At 36.0% G+C, this 17661-nt stretch overlaps 1 protein-coding gene across 8 annotated transcripts in view; it reads left to right on the forward strand.

Moving 5' to 3' along the window:
- EPS15 (epidermal growth factor receptor pathway substrate 15) overlaps window positions 1-17661 on the forward strand; it is a 54066-nt gene that overhangs the window by 553 nt on the left and 35852 nt on the right. For 6 of the 8 annotated variants that reach the window (XM_026086613.1, XM_026086616.1, XM_026086618.1 and 3 more), the window contains exons 2-8: window positions 7956-7997; window positions 13192-13281; window positions 13442-13489; window positions 14517-14612; window positions 15028-15093; window positions 15592-15717; window positions 16157-16216. In XM_026086613.1, the coding sequence (XP_025942398.1) occupies window positions 7956-7997; window positions 13192-13281; window positions 13442-13489; window positions 14517-14612; window positions 15028-15093; window positions 15592-15717; window positions 16157-16216 (528 nt within the window). The remainder of the gene's footprint in view (window positions 1-7955; window positions 7998-13191; window positions 13282-13441; window positions 13490-14516; window positions 14613-15027; window positions 15094-15591; window positions 15718-16156; window positions 16217-17661) is intronic. The other 2 variants (XM_026086617.1, XM_026086615.1) reach the window with 2 other exon arrangements.

The raw sequence follows: 17661 nt of genomic DNA on the forward strand, positions 1-17661 counted from the left end.
GGCGGGGGCGTCCCGTCCCCCCCTCTCCGCCCCGGCGGGGAGCGCCCGGAGCCCGCAGCGCTCGGGGCTGCGGCTGCTGTCATCGCAGCTCGTCTTTTGTCCGGTAGGAAGGCGTAGGATGCCCGGCGTGGAAAAAACAAAAACAAAAAATCCCCGAAAGGCAGAAAACCGCCCTGTAGATTTTGAAGGCAGGTGGTAGACTCGGAGATAAGGGAAGTGCTCACTGGGGGTTGGAACAGGAAAGCTCTGGGGTTGATAGCTGCGCCCGAGTGCCTGTGCCTGCACCCGCTAGTCCAGTTCTGTGTTCGGTCGCTTGCTTGGGGTACTTAAGTGGCAGTATAGGAACAGAAAGGATTGTGTGGCTCTTTGGAGGTAGTAGCGTCAGCATATTAACGGAGAGGCAAGGATGTGAGCTTGGAAGAGAGAGCTTAATCTCTTGTCTTAACAATAACTTAACTCCAAAGGTACTGTTATTCAGAAGGAACAGCTTGGAAATCATTTTACTTCTTCCATTTTTTTTCCTTTTTTTTTTTTAAGTTTAATTTCACTACATGGTGTGGGGACAGTATATTTACATACTAGCTGTACAGGTGCCTAATGACAAAGGACTTTGGTCTTAAAACTTGGAGAAGTTTGGTACCATTCAGTGTTCAGGTGAACTCACTTTGACTAAGTTTTGTTGCTTGTATTTTTTTTTTCCTGATGATACTAATCCTGATGATATTGGTTCATATGAGTGGTTCTGCGCTGTTGGAAATATGTTTTATTCCACAGAGCTCTGATAGCAAATAAGCTGTGTAGTTTTGATACTTCTTTGTTTCATTTTTCAGTAACATGAGAAACGTGCATTCCTCCATGACATAAGTCTGAGGAAGGCCTGTCAGCGCACACACTCTTTGCATGCTTCAGTCTGATAGTCAGTTATCACCTTTATATAAAAATAAGGGCTAGTAAATAAGTGTGATTCATATTTAAGCACAGAAAAGTAAAATAAAAAGTTGGTAGTAAGATTGCTCATTTTGCAGTTGTTCCTATATGTAGTTGACTATTGAGGAAATCCTCAACTATTCCATAGAAAGAAGGGAGGATAGTTCAGTGATAATCAGAAGTTCAGCTGTATTGAGAAACTAAAAATGTCTTTAAAGGTCTAAAGAAACACAGTTATAAAGTATAGCACACTGTGAAGGCTTGCTTTGATATTCCAAAATGTTAGGTTGGCCTTTTCTGTCTCTCTTTTTTCAAAAGTTTTCTAGCAAAAGAAAAAAAAATTAAAGCATTCTCTTACTGAAAAGGAAAAAAAGCCTTCATAAACCAGAAACCTTAATTCAGTATGTTTGAAGGCATGGGGTGTTCTGGCTTTTATTTGGGGGAGAGGGGAGAAGTATTTGCTACAGTACATTATGCAGTAAGACATTATTGCTTACAGGCTTTTTTTTTGATCACATGAAAAAAAAACCTGTTAATAGAAATGTGATAATGTTGACAGAAGCAGAAGAATCACCAGTATCCTTAAAACTGTCATTACTACAATTAAGCTGTTGGTTAAACTGAGAAAGTTATTTCTGTTGTTGACTTTTTTTTTTTTGGCATTGAATAAGTACCTTCAGGTTTGTTTGATTTTCTAAGATGAATATTTCTTCGTTGTAGGTTTTAATTTCTGGAATTTTGGGTTTATGAAAAAATAGTAACAAATCATAAGTGTTATAGTATTCTTAGTTTAGGTATAGTATTCTTAGTTTAGGAATAGTTTAGTATTCTTAGTGTGAGAAGTGAAAATGGTAATATCGGGAGGGGGGAGGGTGGTGGATAAGATTACTAGCTGCAGTTAAATCAATAACTGGGACCAGCCAGAAAAGGTATGCAGATTGTTACTTTCTGCTGTGGACCACATGCAGAGAATGAGAGGTATATTTATCTGTAGTCAAGTTGAAATTGTCTCAAATTTTCTTTTTCCCTTCCCTTGTTTGGTTTTGACTGTAATTCAATGCAACTAGGAAGTTGGGTGTTTCCAAAATGAGACTAGGGTATTTTTCAAATGGTTTTGCAGCTGTAGTATCTGAGAAGGCTAGACATCCTTTATTTGAATATTGTAGCACTGTTTAAGAACAATGAAACTTTCTAGTGCTTAACTGGTAGATTGCAGTCTGCTGGCTGATAAGTAAAGATATTTCAGGACAGTGTAACATACACTGAGTATGCTTGAAATGTGTTGCAAAAGGAAAGTGATTTTTTTCCCCCCCCCACACCCCCATTTAGTAATAATCTGAAGTGTCTTGTTCTCCCCATCTTGAGCCTATTCTGCAACATCTTGTTGCCACTTGCATTTACTCAGTAAGTATTACATAACTGTGGATTGAATATGAAACTTCTAAGAAAACTTCTACCAGGCAAATGTTTTGTTGTGGTTGCCTTTAGTTTGGAAACAAGCTAGCAGCATCAATGAGAAGGAGCTGTTTATATCTGGAATGTTATGTCATTTGTTGCTGGAAAACTCATATTAAGCTATAGCTAATATGAGGAATTTTATTTTTGACCTTCCAGGGGTGGCTGCTCATCTTTATTTCATGGGGGGGCAAGGAAGAAAGTTGAAGATGCAGATAATACGTGTTGAGAGTGTGGAAGATATGTTTGAAAATCGGTGTAATACAAGTGTACAAAAACTCCTTGCTGCTCTTGAAAATTTAAGTTGTGGTTTAGTTTGTGTTTGTTTTTTCTGATGTCATTATATACATTTCCTTGAAAAGTGTAGTAGCTGTCTTAAAATAGTTGTGAGTTGTTTTGGTAAACAAGACAAAGTCGCATAATATTAATTAATGTATATTAATTAATGTAAATTAATTAGCTGCAAGTCTCGGTTTAAACTTCAGTATCATATCCTGGAATCCAGAATTCAGTGTGTTTTGTTGTCTCAGGGAAGTGTTGGGTTTTGAAACTGAGACTAAGCTAAATACCTGTCTGTTGGGTGCATTGCCACGACTTACATCCTGTTATGGAATATGTAGGATGTAAATACTTATAAATGACAGACTTGTTATAATATGTGTCACAATGTAGAGCCAAAGCAAAGCTAACCAAGCACTCTTCCCCCCCACCTCCAGGTCTCTGGCAAACTTCTAATGTTTGTTAGGGATCAACAAAGTGATAAAAGATTCTGGTTTGCTCTTTTTACAGGAATGAGAGAGCTGTTGTTCCTCTTTCAGTCCTCCATGAAAGACAGGGAAATCTGAGGGTTTTTTTAACTTGTTTATAGTATAGGCTAGCTATTTTTAGAGCAGATAGAACTTCTTTTGATTGATACTGCATCAGCCAAAGCAGAGAGTAGTTGCATCTAACAGGGTAGTAGAGTTGTTTTACATAATGGTCTCATATAATTCCTGAAAAATATTTGAAACTTTTTTTCCCACTGTTTGCACTGTTTTTGCCTGTCTACTTTTTCATGTTTTTCATGTTATGGTGGGAGTTTCCTGTAGTAGCTTGAAAATGAAATAGAACCGTACTTAAATATGCAGTGACAGACATTTGTGTGAAGAAAAGATGGCAGTGTAAAGAAAAGATGAAATTTCTGAACTTTTAAGAGCATGTTAATATTGTATAAAAAATTAAGATAAATATTTTTCTAACTTTACTTTGGTTGCTGTAGGGGAAAACTTTCTAATCCAAATGAGGTTTTCCCTTACCTTTTTTAACATCATCAGCACAAATGTGAGGGAAACGGTGTGATTACAACAAAAAGTAGACCATTTGGAAAAGTGCAAGCAAATACATCTGTAGAGAATGCCTGCTGTTGTTTAACAGTGTTGGAATGTATAACGCTGTGTGGTCAGACTGGTATAGAAAAGCCTGCTGGACATTATTTTTTTGGCTAGGTGACAAAATTTTAGTGGAAGAGTGGATGGTGGCATTCACATGTATATATGAATATACAATATATGGCAGTAATAATTGCCACTTTGATCTTGTGTTGTGTGTCCTGGAATAGAGTGACTCTGTGTAGTTTTGTGTTTGTGGGACTATATTAGTGCTAATATTAAATTCTAAATAGGTAAAAAATAATGAGATGGAGGAACTTATAGTGGAAAAATAATACACAAATACTGGACTCAGCTCATTCTTTCAAGGGATTCAGTGTTTAAATGTGACTTGGATAAAGCTCAGGTGAATGCTTTACAAATGTTTTTGAAAGGCAATTAGAGTAAAAAAATATATATATTAGATACCATAAAAGATAATCTACCTAGTTCTTGCTGGGTTAAATTAAGAGGGGGACAGTGGGCTCAATGTTTTTAAAAAAAAAAAAACTGAATTTCAGATGTACTTGGTTATAGAATATAAAGTGATGAAAAGCTTTACTATGAAGCACTTTGGCTATTGCTTTACAGTCATATTTGAAAAGAGAAAGACTGACTATTGTTTGCAAAGGGTATCCTGATAAAACCATTTTGCTTTAAGCTTACCTGCTTTTTGGCTGTCTGATGACTCTTTCCTTACTGGTTTATCTCTCACTTGTAATCCAAACAGCCCTGGCTACCCACTCCTGCAGAAGGGCTTCCAAGTAGAATAGTCCCTGGAAGCTACGATTTTGTTTTGTTTGGGACTTTTTTTTGTTGTTGGTATTTGTGTGGGGGGGTTAATTTCACTTCATTCCCAAACTTCAAGAGGGTGCTGCATCTACTGGTGGAAGAGCAATGAGAGCAACTGCTTGTAATTACTTTATTCTTCCATCCCTTCTCTTTTCAGCTTCTTGGAAATAGAGCTGTGCTGTACTCTTGCTATGCTTTAGAGGAACAGTTCTTTGCCATACTGGGTCCTTTGGGGTTGCAGGACAGAGTGACAGGAGGACTACTGTAAGAATGCTTACTACAGGAATACGCAGTTTAGTCTGGAAACTCCAAAATGAATCTTAGAGCTTTGTATCATGATACAATACAATATTTTGGTTTTCAGTCAAGATGGGAAGGGAGAAAGAGGTGTTCTGTCCTGCTTGGGATGAAGGAGTGGCTTATTTTTGTTTTTCTCTATGGATAGTGCTTCTCTCCCTCCTCCCCTCTCCCCTCCCCCTGTCCCCCTTAGCTTTTTGTCTGGAGGAAGCTTGTGGATGGATGGGGTGATCAGGCTGGCAGTAGTATCTTATTACACCTAAATGTGAGTCTGACAGAGGGACAAACACATGAGGATATAGAGTCTTGGTTGACACCAGAAGATGAAACAGACAGGTGTCCCTGAAGGTGGTTTTCATTTCATAAGTTAGTATTCTGAAGTTCACAGGTTTGTAATGCAGATTGTAATTACTAAAACACACAATACTCTTGTGAAGTGAAAAAATTTTTAGGTGGAATCATAATAACGTATTTCTATTTTCATGTGAGTGGAATCTGGCCTTTCCTCCCTTCCTCCTTTTTGCACTGAAAACAAGTTCAGTTTTCTCTCTGCAACTGTAATAAACCAAAAAGGAATTTTGCCGGGTAAATTCTATAGCAGCACTTTGGAAGATGTTAAACAGTAATTTTTCTTCTCTCAGAACAGCAAGAATATCCTTGACTATATCTGTTATTTTATTGTGGGGTATATTTTGCAGGAAAAACTAATCTGTTACTAGTAAAAGAGTCTGAGAAATATTTGTTTTTTATTACTATTATTCTATCTGGCGTTGCAGGAAATTCCAATTATTGCAGTGATACTGATGTTAAAATGAATATTGGAAACGATAACAAAATAAATAAGAATTATTAGCTTGTACTCTAAGCACTGAATGAAAAGATTGTTTTGCACTTAGTGTTTTCATTGCAGGACTTCAAGTGTTTCCTGTCCAGGAGTGACAATGATAGGTCTGGCTGTAATAATGAAACGTTTGGCTGAACAAAGGGTGATATTGGGCAAAAGGGATTATGTATGAGAGTTGATACTTCTAGAGTATGCGCAGGCCAGCTGTGTTCCAGTATTTTGTACATAGCTTTGATTTGATTGTGTCTATACTGTTGTTACTTTATAATGAATTAATTTAAGTAAAATATTTGAGCCTTTAGGAAAGGGAGAACCTCTGCATTGCTATTAAAGTGTAGCTGAATTGGTAAGTACAGCATTTGAGGTTTAGTTCAGAAAATATAGCATGCTTTCCAGCATGCTAGAAAGTGATTAATAGAGTTTTGATATTGGTAAGTGTTAGTTATGGCAGTTGGTCGGAGGTCTGTCAAAACTTGAATGTATTTCTTCAGCCTATTTGAGGAGATGTTTAAATGACTACTTAGTTGATGGTGGCTAAAATAATAAAAGGCTTTGGTTACTAGGGCAAAGTCAGGGCAAAGTTAAACTATGTAATTGGAGGTATTTCAGTGAATACAGGTGATGATGTCCTGGTATTTGTAGTTTTTATTGYCTGTCTGTGCAAGAGGTCTTAATAAAAAAGACAAACTAGAGAATCAGCAAAGTTATGTGGCTATTAGAAGAAACTGAGCATCTCTGGGGCAGCTACCAGATGTCAGTAATGGAATGAAAAACCCTTGTGATCTCTAGCTCTTTTTTGTAATTTGTCTGATAGGATGGTCTAGTCAGGTAAAGAAGACAGCACCCTTTCTGTAGTTGAACAGGATCTCATTAAAGCACTGAATTATACTGTCTGACTTCCCCTCTTAATATGTGTAGACTTTTTCAAGTGTCCGTTAGCTAATAGTTTGGCCAAAAGGGCAACTTTGTTAGCTTTTACTATAGGAAAATATGTGTGGTTTTTATTTGAATCATGACCATTTATACATACTATAGTAAAGTCTTTTCTACAACTGTACAATTGATGACAAAACCTAGAATATTGCCAGTTTCCAATTTTCCATGCAAACTCCTAAATTTTAAAGCAGAAAAAGCTACCGTGTTTGTATTCATTTTCTACAAAGCTCCATTTCTGTCACTGAAGGTTGTAAGATCATATTCCTCTTCACCAGGATAATGCTATTTTCAGTTTGTACTCAAATGGTTTTAAAAAAAAAAAAAATCTGTATGGTTAATTTGCATTGTGCTCAGCTGTCCCAGTTGGGTTTGCAAGGCAACACACTCCAGTAATTCTAGAGTTAACTTCTACATAAATGTACCCAATCTTTGTTTTAGGGACTATGCACTTTATGAAAATAGTTCTTACAGCAGGAGAAAGAGAAGGAACCCTAACAATCCATTTCTTGGGAATCTCTCTGACAAGGATAGCTGGTGTAGGCCAAGATACTAGGTTTTTCATGGTTTCAGAAAATCTGTGTGGGTAGAATGGTAGAGGGAAAAAATAAAGGGCATTCTTGTAAGAAGCTGTATTATCCTTCTTTATCTAAGTGTAGGTGAGCACTGAATGTCCAACAGAAGGCAGTGGGTTTAAGACAGAAAAATTATACAGAATTGTACAAAAGTTGTGATCTCCGATAGCAAGGATTTGAATTGAAAGAACTTGAGATAAAATATTGCTATTTTAATTTGGCGTCATTGCTGTGGACTTAATTGTGAATCCAGTAGTTGTTTTGGATAACTGAAAACTCCACAGACCAGTTGCAGATCACACTAAAATCTAAAGAATGGTGAGATGGATAATGAAATCAAATTATATTTTTTTGTATTCATTAGTGAGCACTTCATAGTCCATATCATATCAGGTTTTATTTCTTCTCTTTTGCTTTTTGTTGATCTTGTTTAAGAATTCTTGTTTCATACTGTCTAACCTGGTGACCTGTCGAAGAGTAATTTGATAGTGGTTAGTATCAGTAACTTCAAACAAGAAGTTAGAATCTTCTAAAGGTTGCAGTATAAAGACCTGTCTTAGTCCTCATCATCTTATAGGATAAATACCAATTATGGATTTTAAGAATTATACTAATGCTTCTTTGCAGACTGGCAAGAAGTGCTTTCTAGCTTTAGTTATCCAGGGAGAAGAGAGTTGAAATATGCATTATAAGGTTAATTGTATCTCTCTCTCTTTTTTTATATAGCTATCGAGTGCAAATCCTGTGTATGAGAAATTCTATCGACAGGTATGTATGTTTTACTTGAAGAAACAAACATTTTTACCTGAATAAAAACAGAATATTCTTTTGCTACGGTCTTTAGTATGGCCAGCAGCGTGCAAACTATAGAAGTTCAGAGAAGACCACTCTGCTTTAAAATATATTTTTATAGTAGCTGACACTTGGGTCAGAGTTATATTAGTATACATTTAGGATTGGTTATAAGATGACTTATTTAACTTGCTAGGGAATTACCATCCATTATATCACATGCATTGCTTTGCAAGTGTAACAGACTTGGCTCTTGGGATGAAGTAAATTTTTGCTACCTACTGTGCTGTCATGTTCTTTTTTTCCTTTTTATAAATGAAGCTGAATTGTTTTTACAGTCCAGTTAGTGTTATCTAGGACCTACATCTCTTAGAGTATCCTCAGAGGTTCTGACAGACTGCTGTAAGGAGTGAAATTTGGATGGAAGGCCACTGAAAAAAAATGCACATAGTTCTTGCAGCTTGACCAACAGATATAAATCTTTTGATTTTAGTATTTGTATACATCACCTGTCTTTTACATTTAGATGCAGCAAAGATATTTCAACTGTTGTATTATATCAGTATTTCATATCATGTGCATAATATCCATTATACAAAGACATATATACAAAAACATCTTTAAGGAAACTTAAATCTAAATGATTGATTGTATAAAACAACTTAAATTTTTTTTAATAAAAAAAACTGTTGAATAACTTATGAAGCTCTATAGAAAACCATATAGGAAGGCTTTTTTTCTCCTTTGTGCAGCTGTTAAAGCTTCTGTCTGTGTGTTGTAAGATGGGATGTACTGTATATGACCTTTTTATTTAGGAACTTCTGGGTGTCAATATTGTAATGTAGCTTTACCTGCTGGGAAGAGAGAAGACAGTGATGTCTGCCAGCACTATTTTTGGACTGTGCTTAGGGTATTAGTCTCTTCGTAAAATGCAAAAAATGGGGGATAAAATGTATGAGCTGGAAAGTTTGAGCTTTCCCTTCTACTTTAAGAAGGGTTTTTCTCCGCTACAGAAGAGTCATTTTGAAGTTCCTGAACAAGAAGAAAGAATTTACTTTGATCAAAATTAGGGTGGATCCAGAAACCAGCTTGAAGAATATAGGAGACGGTTGTCACCCTCACAAAATAGTTTTCTTTCTCTGACCCAATGTGAAGAACAAGCCCAGTATGTGTCTATCTCCAGGAATTGAGTTAAAGGCCTTAGGAAACTCCCATATTATGATGATTATTACAAGGTCATGAGAAAAGACAAGGGACTCATTTTCTGCACATTAGACTTCTTAGCTTAATACTATTGACTCTCTCTCACTGACTTGCATAATCATCCCACGCGCCTATCCATTTTTTTCTTCTGATTGCAATTGCTTAACCATTGAAGTCTGAAGCAAAAAGTTGGATACAGAGATTAAATTTGAGCATAAGTATGATGCTGGTTCCTAAGTCACTTAATATCTTGCATTCGTGGGAATATATTTAGCCTAGTGTAATTAGAGTACTATTTGTTGTATAGCAGCCTGTCATTCCCTCCAAGAAAGGAGATTCCTCAAACCTGATGTTACTGTTGGTTAAGTTGTGCTGGTGGACCTGATTTCCACAGGGTTACTTTTCTCACTTGGCTCAGTCAGACTTCTTTCTGCAAGCATTTGTCCTAAAGAGTAAACTTCAGAAGGTATTGTGTCTAAAGGCTTTTAGTTGCACTAGATAACTTTTTCCTTCCCTCCCTTATATAAGAAGGCACCAGTTTTTAGAATAGAAATGCTACAAAGACATTCCCCACTTCCTGTCTTCTGGTGCTGGTAGAACATGTCTTTAGTCTTTCATATCAGAATCACTTAAGAGCATTCCATGCAAATTGAGAAAAAATTTATCACCTGAAATAGCTCTGATGCTTAGTTCTCTTTCAGTTGTATCACCAACTTAAAGTAATTCATCTTGCATGATGTGTTGTGAGATGGGTATAGAGTTTTGTTTTTTTTTTTAACTGAGAAAATTAATTACTTAGAATGCAATTAAAATCTTAACCTTTTAATCAGGATTTTTTTCTTTTAAGTAAAAGGTTTTTCTGTGTTTTGACCTTTAGACTTGCTGTCAAAATAAGGTGAGGTTACAGGATAAGCTTACATACATGATAAAGTAGTTGGTAACTACTTAATCATGTAAGCAGTATGTATACGCTGCTGCTGAATTCTTGACAAACTCTGAGCTGAAGTACTACTCACTGTTACCTTGTGACCTAATGACATCAGGCATACTATTTTAAACAATCATTTCTCATCCTACAAAAGACACCTTGCAACAGCAGGGTTGTCTGCTGATACAGGTAGGAAAACTGCTTATTTGCTGATCAAAGAAAAAGCTCTACCAAACTGACATATCGCTGACAAATACCAGCAATCTTCTCAGTGTGATAGTGCAGAAAGCTGGCTTACATTTAACTATTTCAATGCATAGTCAGTACACTCATCCCAGCATTCAAGACTCAGTAGTTTGTAAAGAAATTGAAATCAGCCCTTTAAAAAATAGTAATTAAAACTCAGAGAATTAGTTGCACAGAAAGAAACTGTGCATATCAGGTCAAATAAGAAGCCTGTTTAAATCCCTCAAAGTCACCTTTCTCTGGGTTGAAGGTGAAGAAATTAAAGATAAACACAGCCAGTACTGTGTTGCTCTGTGACTTTCCTGGAAGAGTGGAAAATCCTAGGCTCGAAGTTTTCTGAGTGGATGCTAAGATTATTAGGCTCATGTGAAAGGTAGACTGCCCCAACTGAAAAGGGCACTTGCTGCAGTGTCTTGATGACTTCTTCCCTAGAATACAAACAGTTCTTCCATGCAGGCTGAATTAGATATTTAAAAATCTGAGCAACAGGCTAATTACAAGACTGCAGGGTATGTAGTTTTATTGCTGTGACCAGGGAATCCTAAATTGCAGGAACCAATCTCTCCTAATTAAAGTTATATTGCTTATGTTGAAAATAAGATTTTTCACTTTTATATTAAATGATGTTTTCTGAATTGTTTTTGGAGGTTTTTTGTCTGCTTTTAGAAGCAGAAATATCCACTGACAACCTTCATTTGCTGTAGCATGTTTTTCAAATGATGAATTATCAAGGACCTCTTATATAGTCTTTCATTAACTAGTTTATAAACACATCTTTGGGAGCTCTCTGCTTTGAGCACCTCATGTGCTGCGCCTTTGAACTTGGAAGGTTGGTCTTCTGTTCTACACAAAATATTGAATATAGTCTTTGCTTAAACAAAACTTTGAGGCTGTAGGTGATGCTTTCAAGCATAGGCAAGTTTTTTTCTGTATACTCCCAATCCTTGTTGTTCTAACTGAAGCACCAGTTCTCACTAGTCATTCTCAGGCTATTCTGGGGACAGCTGTGACTCAATGTTCAGCAAGTGCTCAAACTTCAAAAGTGGAGAGAGGAGAAGGAAAAGAAATAGTGAGAAGATCTAATGCTAGTATCAAGTTATTCTTTCTGTGCATGTACTTCACTTTTCCGTGCGTATTCATTTATTTGTACAATTTCAATTTTGGTTCTCTATCTCTCTTTCTCTCCAGGAAATGGGGAAAGTAAGTGACCTTTGCCTCCTTTCTGTTCTTCAATGTTTGTCATGTCTCAAATTCTTCAGAGTTTCAGGGCATCTCAGTCCATCAGAGACTTAAAGACATTGTTTTTGAAGATAATATTATATAATTTTCATCTACAAAATGCAAGACGTAATTTGATCTCTAGATCTTTAGGGCCTGTGTAACTATCTCTCTGGTGTAGTAAACTTGGACAGTCTGACTGAAGATGCCCTTCTTAGTCTACTCTTTTTCTGTGCTACCTGTCCATGATTTATTAGTTGGAAACATTCCCACAGTCCTCACAGGGCTAGCTCTAAGTATAAATTAATAATGCTAAATGTACAACCCCTTTCTATGTATCTTTTTTTGCTTTAGAATCTTAAAGAATGCACAACTTTTCCTCTATTTTTCCTTGTTCTCATGTATGTGACACGAGCTTTACTGCTCTGTTCTTTCCATTTGAAGGTATAGTTGCGGTACTGTTTCCTTTCAGAAACTTGAATAGTGATCTCTTTTAATGACCTCTCTTTAGATCCAGAGAAATGCGTGCTGGTGGTTTGGTATTCTGCCAAAATTGTCACTAACTTCTTCAGTGTGTAAATGAGCTTCTCTTTAGAGGAGGGAAATGCTTACTTTCTAAAGTGGGGTGGTAAAGGATATCTTCAAATAGAGCCTTCTTTTTCAGAGCATAACTGAGCATTCAGAGCATTCTAAGCTGGACAATTAGATGTAATCAAACTCTGGGATTTCTCTGTCCCTACAAGTCAAATGTTTTGTAGGCATCAAAGAGAAAATCTGTAATTTCAAAGGACTAATTAGAGAAGTTCAGATGGTGACCTAACATGAACAAGTTCCTCTCTCTACTGTATAACTTGAGAAGGTCTCAGGCTTTTGTCTGTACTTGAAACTGAAGAACTTGAAATCCAGGCATAATCAAAGGTTGTAAAGTTGCAGCAGCAGACATCTGATTTGCTTGCCTGTGTATTAGTGTTTTTCCTCACTTTTTAAGTGGAATTAATCTAAATCTTCATTTAACATGATTTGTGAGAGGAAGCCTGTGTTGAGGTTGCTAGCTTTCAACTCGGGAGATCTGAGTTAATTTCCTTGCTTCTGCCCCAAATTGGGTGGTCTTGGCAAATTTCTTATTCTCCCTTTGTCTTAGTTGTCTACTGACAGATGGCAGTAATAGTAATAATTGGTGGTAATAGTTTGTGGTATTTATTGTTTATCATGACTTAATGGTGGTGATTTTGCTGGAATGCTGTAAAACATGAGGGTGTGAGAGATGCTTAGATATTATAGTAGATTTTATATCTTAAAAACTTTGGCAGTGTTAAATTAGGATGTCAACTTCCAAGGCCTGTCATATTAATAGTAAATAAATTTGAAGCATCTAGTTAAAAAATGTGACTTCTAATGTAAAACTATGTTTTTAATGAAAGGGGATTGTCTTTTTTAAAAAAGTCTGAAGATTATTCACAAAGTTCCTACATTAGCTTGAGCATTCTTTTCTGATAGCTTTTTGAGAGCATGCATGAAGAAATTGCATCAATTCAAGTCCTAACTTGTGATGCAGGTTTTTTGTTCTCCCCCCAGGTTGATTCTGCTAACACTGGAAGAGTGTTAGCTTCCGATGCAGCTGTTTTCTTGAAAAAGTCTGGATTGACAGATTTGGTACTTGGAAAGGTATTTACTGACTTAAGGACTTTTATTTAATTATCCTCTTTCTTGCTTCAGTTAGTATGCTATGTAAATTAAAGTGGTCCTACAGAATATATAATCTTCCCTTGCCAGCTTCCTCTCAGTGTTGTAGAACATCTTTGTGTCTTCTGTTTTTATGTTTTAGATTTGGGACTTAGCTGATACTGATGGCAAAGGTATCCTGAACAAACAGGTAAGGTTGTTTATATGATGAATGAGAGCCTTTCAATTACTCCAACTATTAGCAAACCTTGAAATAAGACAAAAGTTAAAAACTCTGGTTCGGGAAGGCAATTCTTGTAACTGGTATCTTCTGAATTCTTTTTATTAGAACAAGTATTTCCCATTTAATTGAAAATGACAGTAAATTACACAGCCTTCAGCCACCTGAACTGTTTTTCTTCAGGTCTTTAAAATGAGCCTCTATGTAGCTGTGCAATATAATATACTGATAATTAATTTAAAGACTAATGTACTGTATACTATATTACTACGAAGGTAACTTTCTGTTATCTTGGAGGAAACTTATTGCAGAAGTATAAATTTTAGTAAAACCGTTTTCTCTTGGGAATTCCTATTTATCTAATTTTGGTGGATTTCACATCAGTACGTTTTGTTTCGAGTTACTCTTCCTTAGTTGTAGGTATGAGCCATACGTCAGTCAGACTTGCATATTAGTGTTGTGTATATAGTATGATCTGCTGAAAAGCTGTAATGTGATTTTTGCCATTTGGTGGCTTGAAGCATGATTATTTAAATAGTGGCCCACAGAGAGCGGCTTCATTCCATGGTAGAAAAAGGAGGAGCTGTAGCGTCTAATAAATTTTTTCAAACCTCTTTTGCCTGATGCCCTCTATGCCGTACCTGTCTTCCCTCTTGTTTTATCAACCACTGCCTTTGGGATCAGCTCAGTTCCTCCAAGATAAGCATACGTAATTGCTACTTTAAATGTTCACTGCTCTGCCCTGAAAGAACTGAGTGCTGAAAAATTAAAGCTAATTACACTAGCCAGGAAGCTACTGAGCACTCAAGATGGTAATTGCAAACTTTGCCTCACTGGAGGAATTGAGCAGTTTCTGACCGCTGCTTTCTCTCACTTTGTGACCCCTTTTGAAACCATTTGCAACCTTTTATGTATGTAGAGAGTACCAGAGAAGTCAGATTTTGAAATCTGAGTATTTTTCATATAATAATCCTTTAAAATTTCTTTTTTCCTGTAGGAATTTTTTGTGGCTTTACGGCTTGTAGCATGTGCACAGAATGGATTGGATGTTTCCCTGAGCAGTCTTAACTTGCCTGTTCCTCCGCCAAGATTTGTAAGATTTCTTTTTTTTTAATGGGAAATATCAACTTATTAATAACAACTGCTTTTAAATGAACATTTGGAAGAGTTGTTTTAAATAAACATCAAATATTTCTGAAAGTGATGTTGTAGAGGAGGGGGAAAAAAGGGCGGTGTGGAATAAGAGTAAGGTACTGCATGTTCTAGTGGAGATTTAAGTGTCAAATTGTGTAAAATTATCACTAATATAAACACTACACAGTCTATCTTTAATGGAATAAGCATTTTAAATTTCTTATTCTAAATTTTGGTATCCTTAATTAGGGCACAAGTGATTAAAATGCAGTTCTAGCTTTGAGAAGTAGTGCCCCCTCAAACAGGGGAGTGGTTTTACAAGGTCAGAACCATTTTCCTTTTCATGTGTGTTTTTGTGTTCTGTTTTTCATTAGACTGATACTAGTAGTCCTTTGCTACTCAGTGGAGCAGCAGCAGCTGATGTACCATGGGCTGTTAAGGTAAACTGTGATGTGTAAAGATCAGGCTATTAGCTAGAGTTATTATGTGGTTTGAAATAACTCAAATCTTTTTGAAGAAAGTATAGTAATATTGGTAGCTATAGTTCATCAGGATTTCCTGTATATAAAGTTAATGACCATCTTTAATGATGAATTACCATTCATGTCAAATCTGTAATTTGGCTAGTAATCTTCTAATCTGATTTAAAAACACTTGTCACTTGTGAAATCTCTTCACTGTGAGAAACTTGTTTTATTGGGAATAATCATCTGAAGCCTATTAAAATAATTGAAGACTAAATCTCAATGGAATTTGGATGAGTTTCTGACTTAAAATACTTAAAAATAAGAAATTCTCTGTATCAAGGACTGCAAGGTGTGTTTCTCCCACTGTAAAAATTTTTTTAAGTTAACACTCTTGAAATAAATACTGCTTTTTAGGTTGTGAGTGTGACTAGGCATTTCCATAAGTAGTATTTGTTTCTTCTGCTCCTGCAGCTGGAAGACAAGGCCAAGTATGATGCTATTTTTGATAGCCTAAATCCTGTGAATGGACTGTTGTCAGGTGATAAGGTGAAACCTGTACTCCTTAACTCAAAACTACCAGTGGATATCTTAGGACGAGTAAGAATGTCTTTTTACTGAATTGCTAATTCACAAAATCGAAACTGCACTAAACTCGATATCTATTCAAATTTAAGATCTGTAATAATAAACCTAACTACTAAATATTGAGTGGCAGCACACTTTCATGCAATTGTTCAACTATAAAAATATTCTTTGTTATTTTGATAATCACTCTCACTATAATGCATCTGTTTTGTGTACACTTTAAGACTTGCTTTAGGACAGGGTGCCATTAATGCTCGCTCGCTCCTTGCTCGCTCGCTTCTGTTACGCAGTTTATATGAATGTATGTTGCTGACTGAAAACTAGTGCTGTTAGATTGATAGCTTGGGATATAATGCAGGGAGGTCGTTCTCACTTGTGTTTTTAATGAAACTTTAAATAGGGAATCACTAAGTTTAGGCAAGCATTCCAGTATTCTGTTTTTTATTGTTAGGTGTGGGAATTAAGCGATATTGACCGTGATGGAATGTTGGATCGAGATGAGTTTGCAGTTGTAAGTACCTTGTACTGCCACGTTTTGGAATTTTGAAAGCCTAATGGCAAGGGCTTAAAACGGGTGCGTTGCGTGTTAATTTTTTGACAGTTTGTGTGGTTTCATTTATCGCCTTTATTCAGAGATCTGAATCAAGCTTTAAACTAGTTAATGTTCCTGTCCGTTTATTCAGTTATTGTCTCACATTACACTGCAATAACTTTCTTTGTGGGCCAAATGAACCATTAAAAATGTAGACCTGTGATCTGCTGTGCCACATGAGACTGAGTGTTTTCACTGAATAACAAGTCTTAGCTTAACCTTTAATGTTTGTGCACTTGATGCCTCAAGATATCTTTGAGGGTTTTAAGTATGTATAAATTCTTCAGAAGTTCACAGCAAGTCAGAATTTGAACACTGTTAATGACAGACCTGATGAAATAATGTAGGAAGCACTAAATAAGGTTGTTTAACCCCCAAGAGATAGTGAGTGAGGAAAGAGTGGAAGGCTCTTGCTTTTGAAGGCTCTATAAGCTTTGAATGTGATAGTAACCACACATTAACTTTTTCTCAAAAACTTCAGTTGTTTTTATATGTAAGTGAAGTGGAGAACAAGCAGTTATGCAGTCCATCTGGCAGAGAAGGTTTCATTTTAGAGAAATGTCTAACCTTAGTTTAAAGGTTCAGGTAGGGTAACACAATACCTTAAATGTATTCTGCAGTGAAAGTATCTTGAAAAAGTAATGCAACCATTCTGTCCTCAAATGGAGTTTAATTGTGTGTTGAAAGCTGGCCTTTAATTCAGTTTTCTACAAACTAAACTATTGCTCATCCTTTCAGAGTCAAGATTATAAAAAAAAAAAGAAAAAATTAAAAATACCTGTTTAATTGCCAAGAATTGACATTATGGACAACCTTTAAAACCTTGCTTTGTTTTTTATTAATGTAAATATGTTAGTGAGAGACAGATTTCTTTTTATTTCTGCTGTTCTATACATATTTTTGAGAAAGGGTAACAGTTGTAAATGTTACTGTTGTCACGATTGTTCTGGTCATCTTCAGGCACTTATATGCTTCAGGTTCTTCTGAAATCATTTCCTTTAAGTCCTTAGTGGTTAACTGTTATTAAACTTTATTTCCTGTATCTTGTGGTAACCAAACTGCAGAGTACTTAGCTATCAAGTTGTTACTATTTATGCTGTAATTGTTCAGATTTTTTAGCTTTGAGATCAGGGAATTGATATGATGCTGTAGCCAAATGTTGCAGGTAAATTAAATTGGCAGTCTATAAAATGTTATAAAATTAAATTTCTTTAAGTGCAGTTCTGTGTCTTGAACAGCAGTCATAAAATTCTCAAAATACAAAATGACAGCAAAAGAATAGTCACTAAGCATAGTGTCTTCTGGAAGAACCGTGAATATATAAAAATCAAGTGCTTGAAGTGTTCTCTCCTAAACTCTCACAA

The sequence above is a fragment of the Apteryx rowi genome, unplaced genomic scaffold (assembly GCF_003343035.1).
Source record: "Apteryx rowi isolate R43461 unplaced genomic scaffold, aptRow1 scaffold_7, whole genome shotgun sequence".
Lineage (NCBI taxonomy): Eukaryota > Metazoa > Chordata > Aves > Apterygiformes > Apterygidae > Apteryx > Apteryx rowi.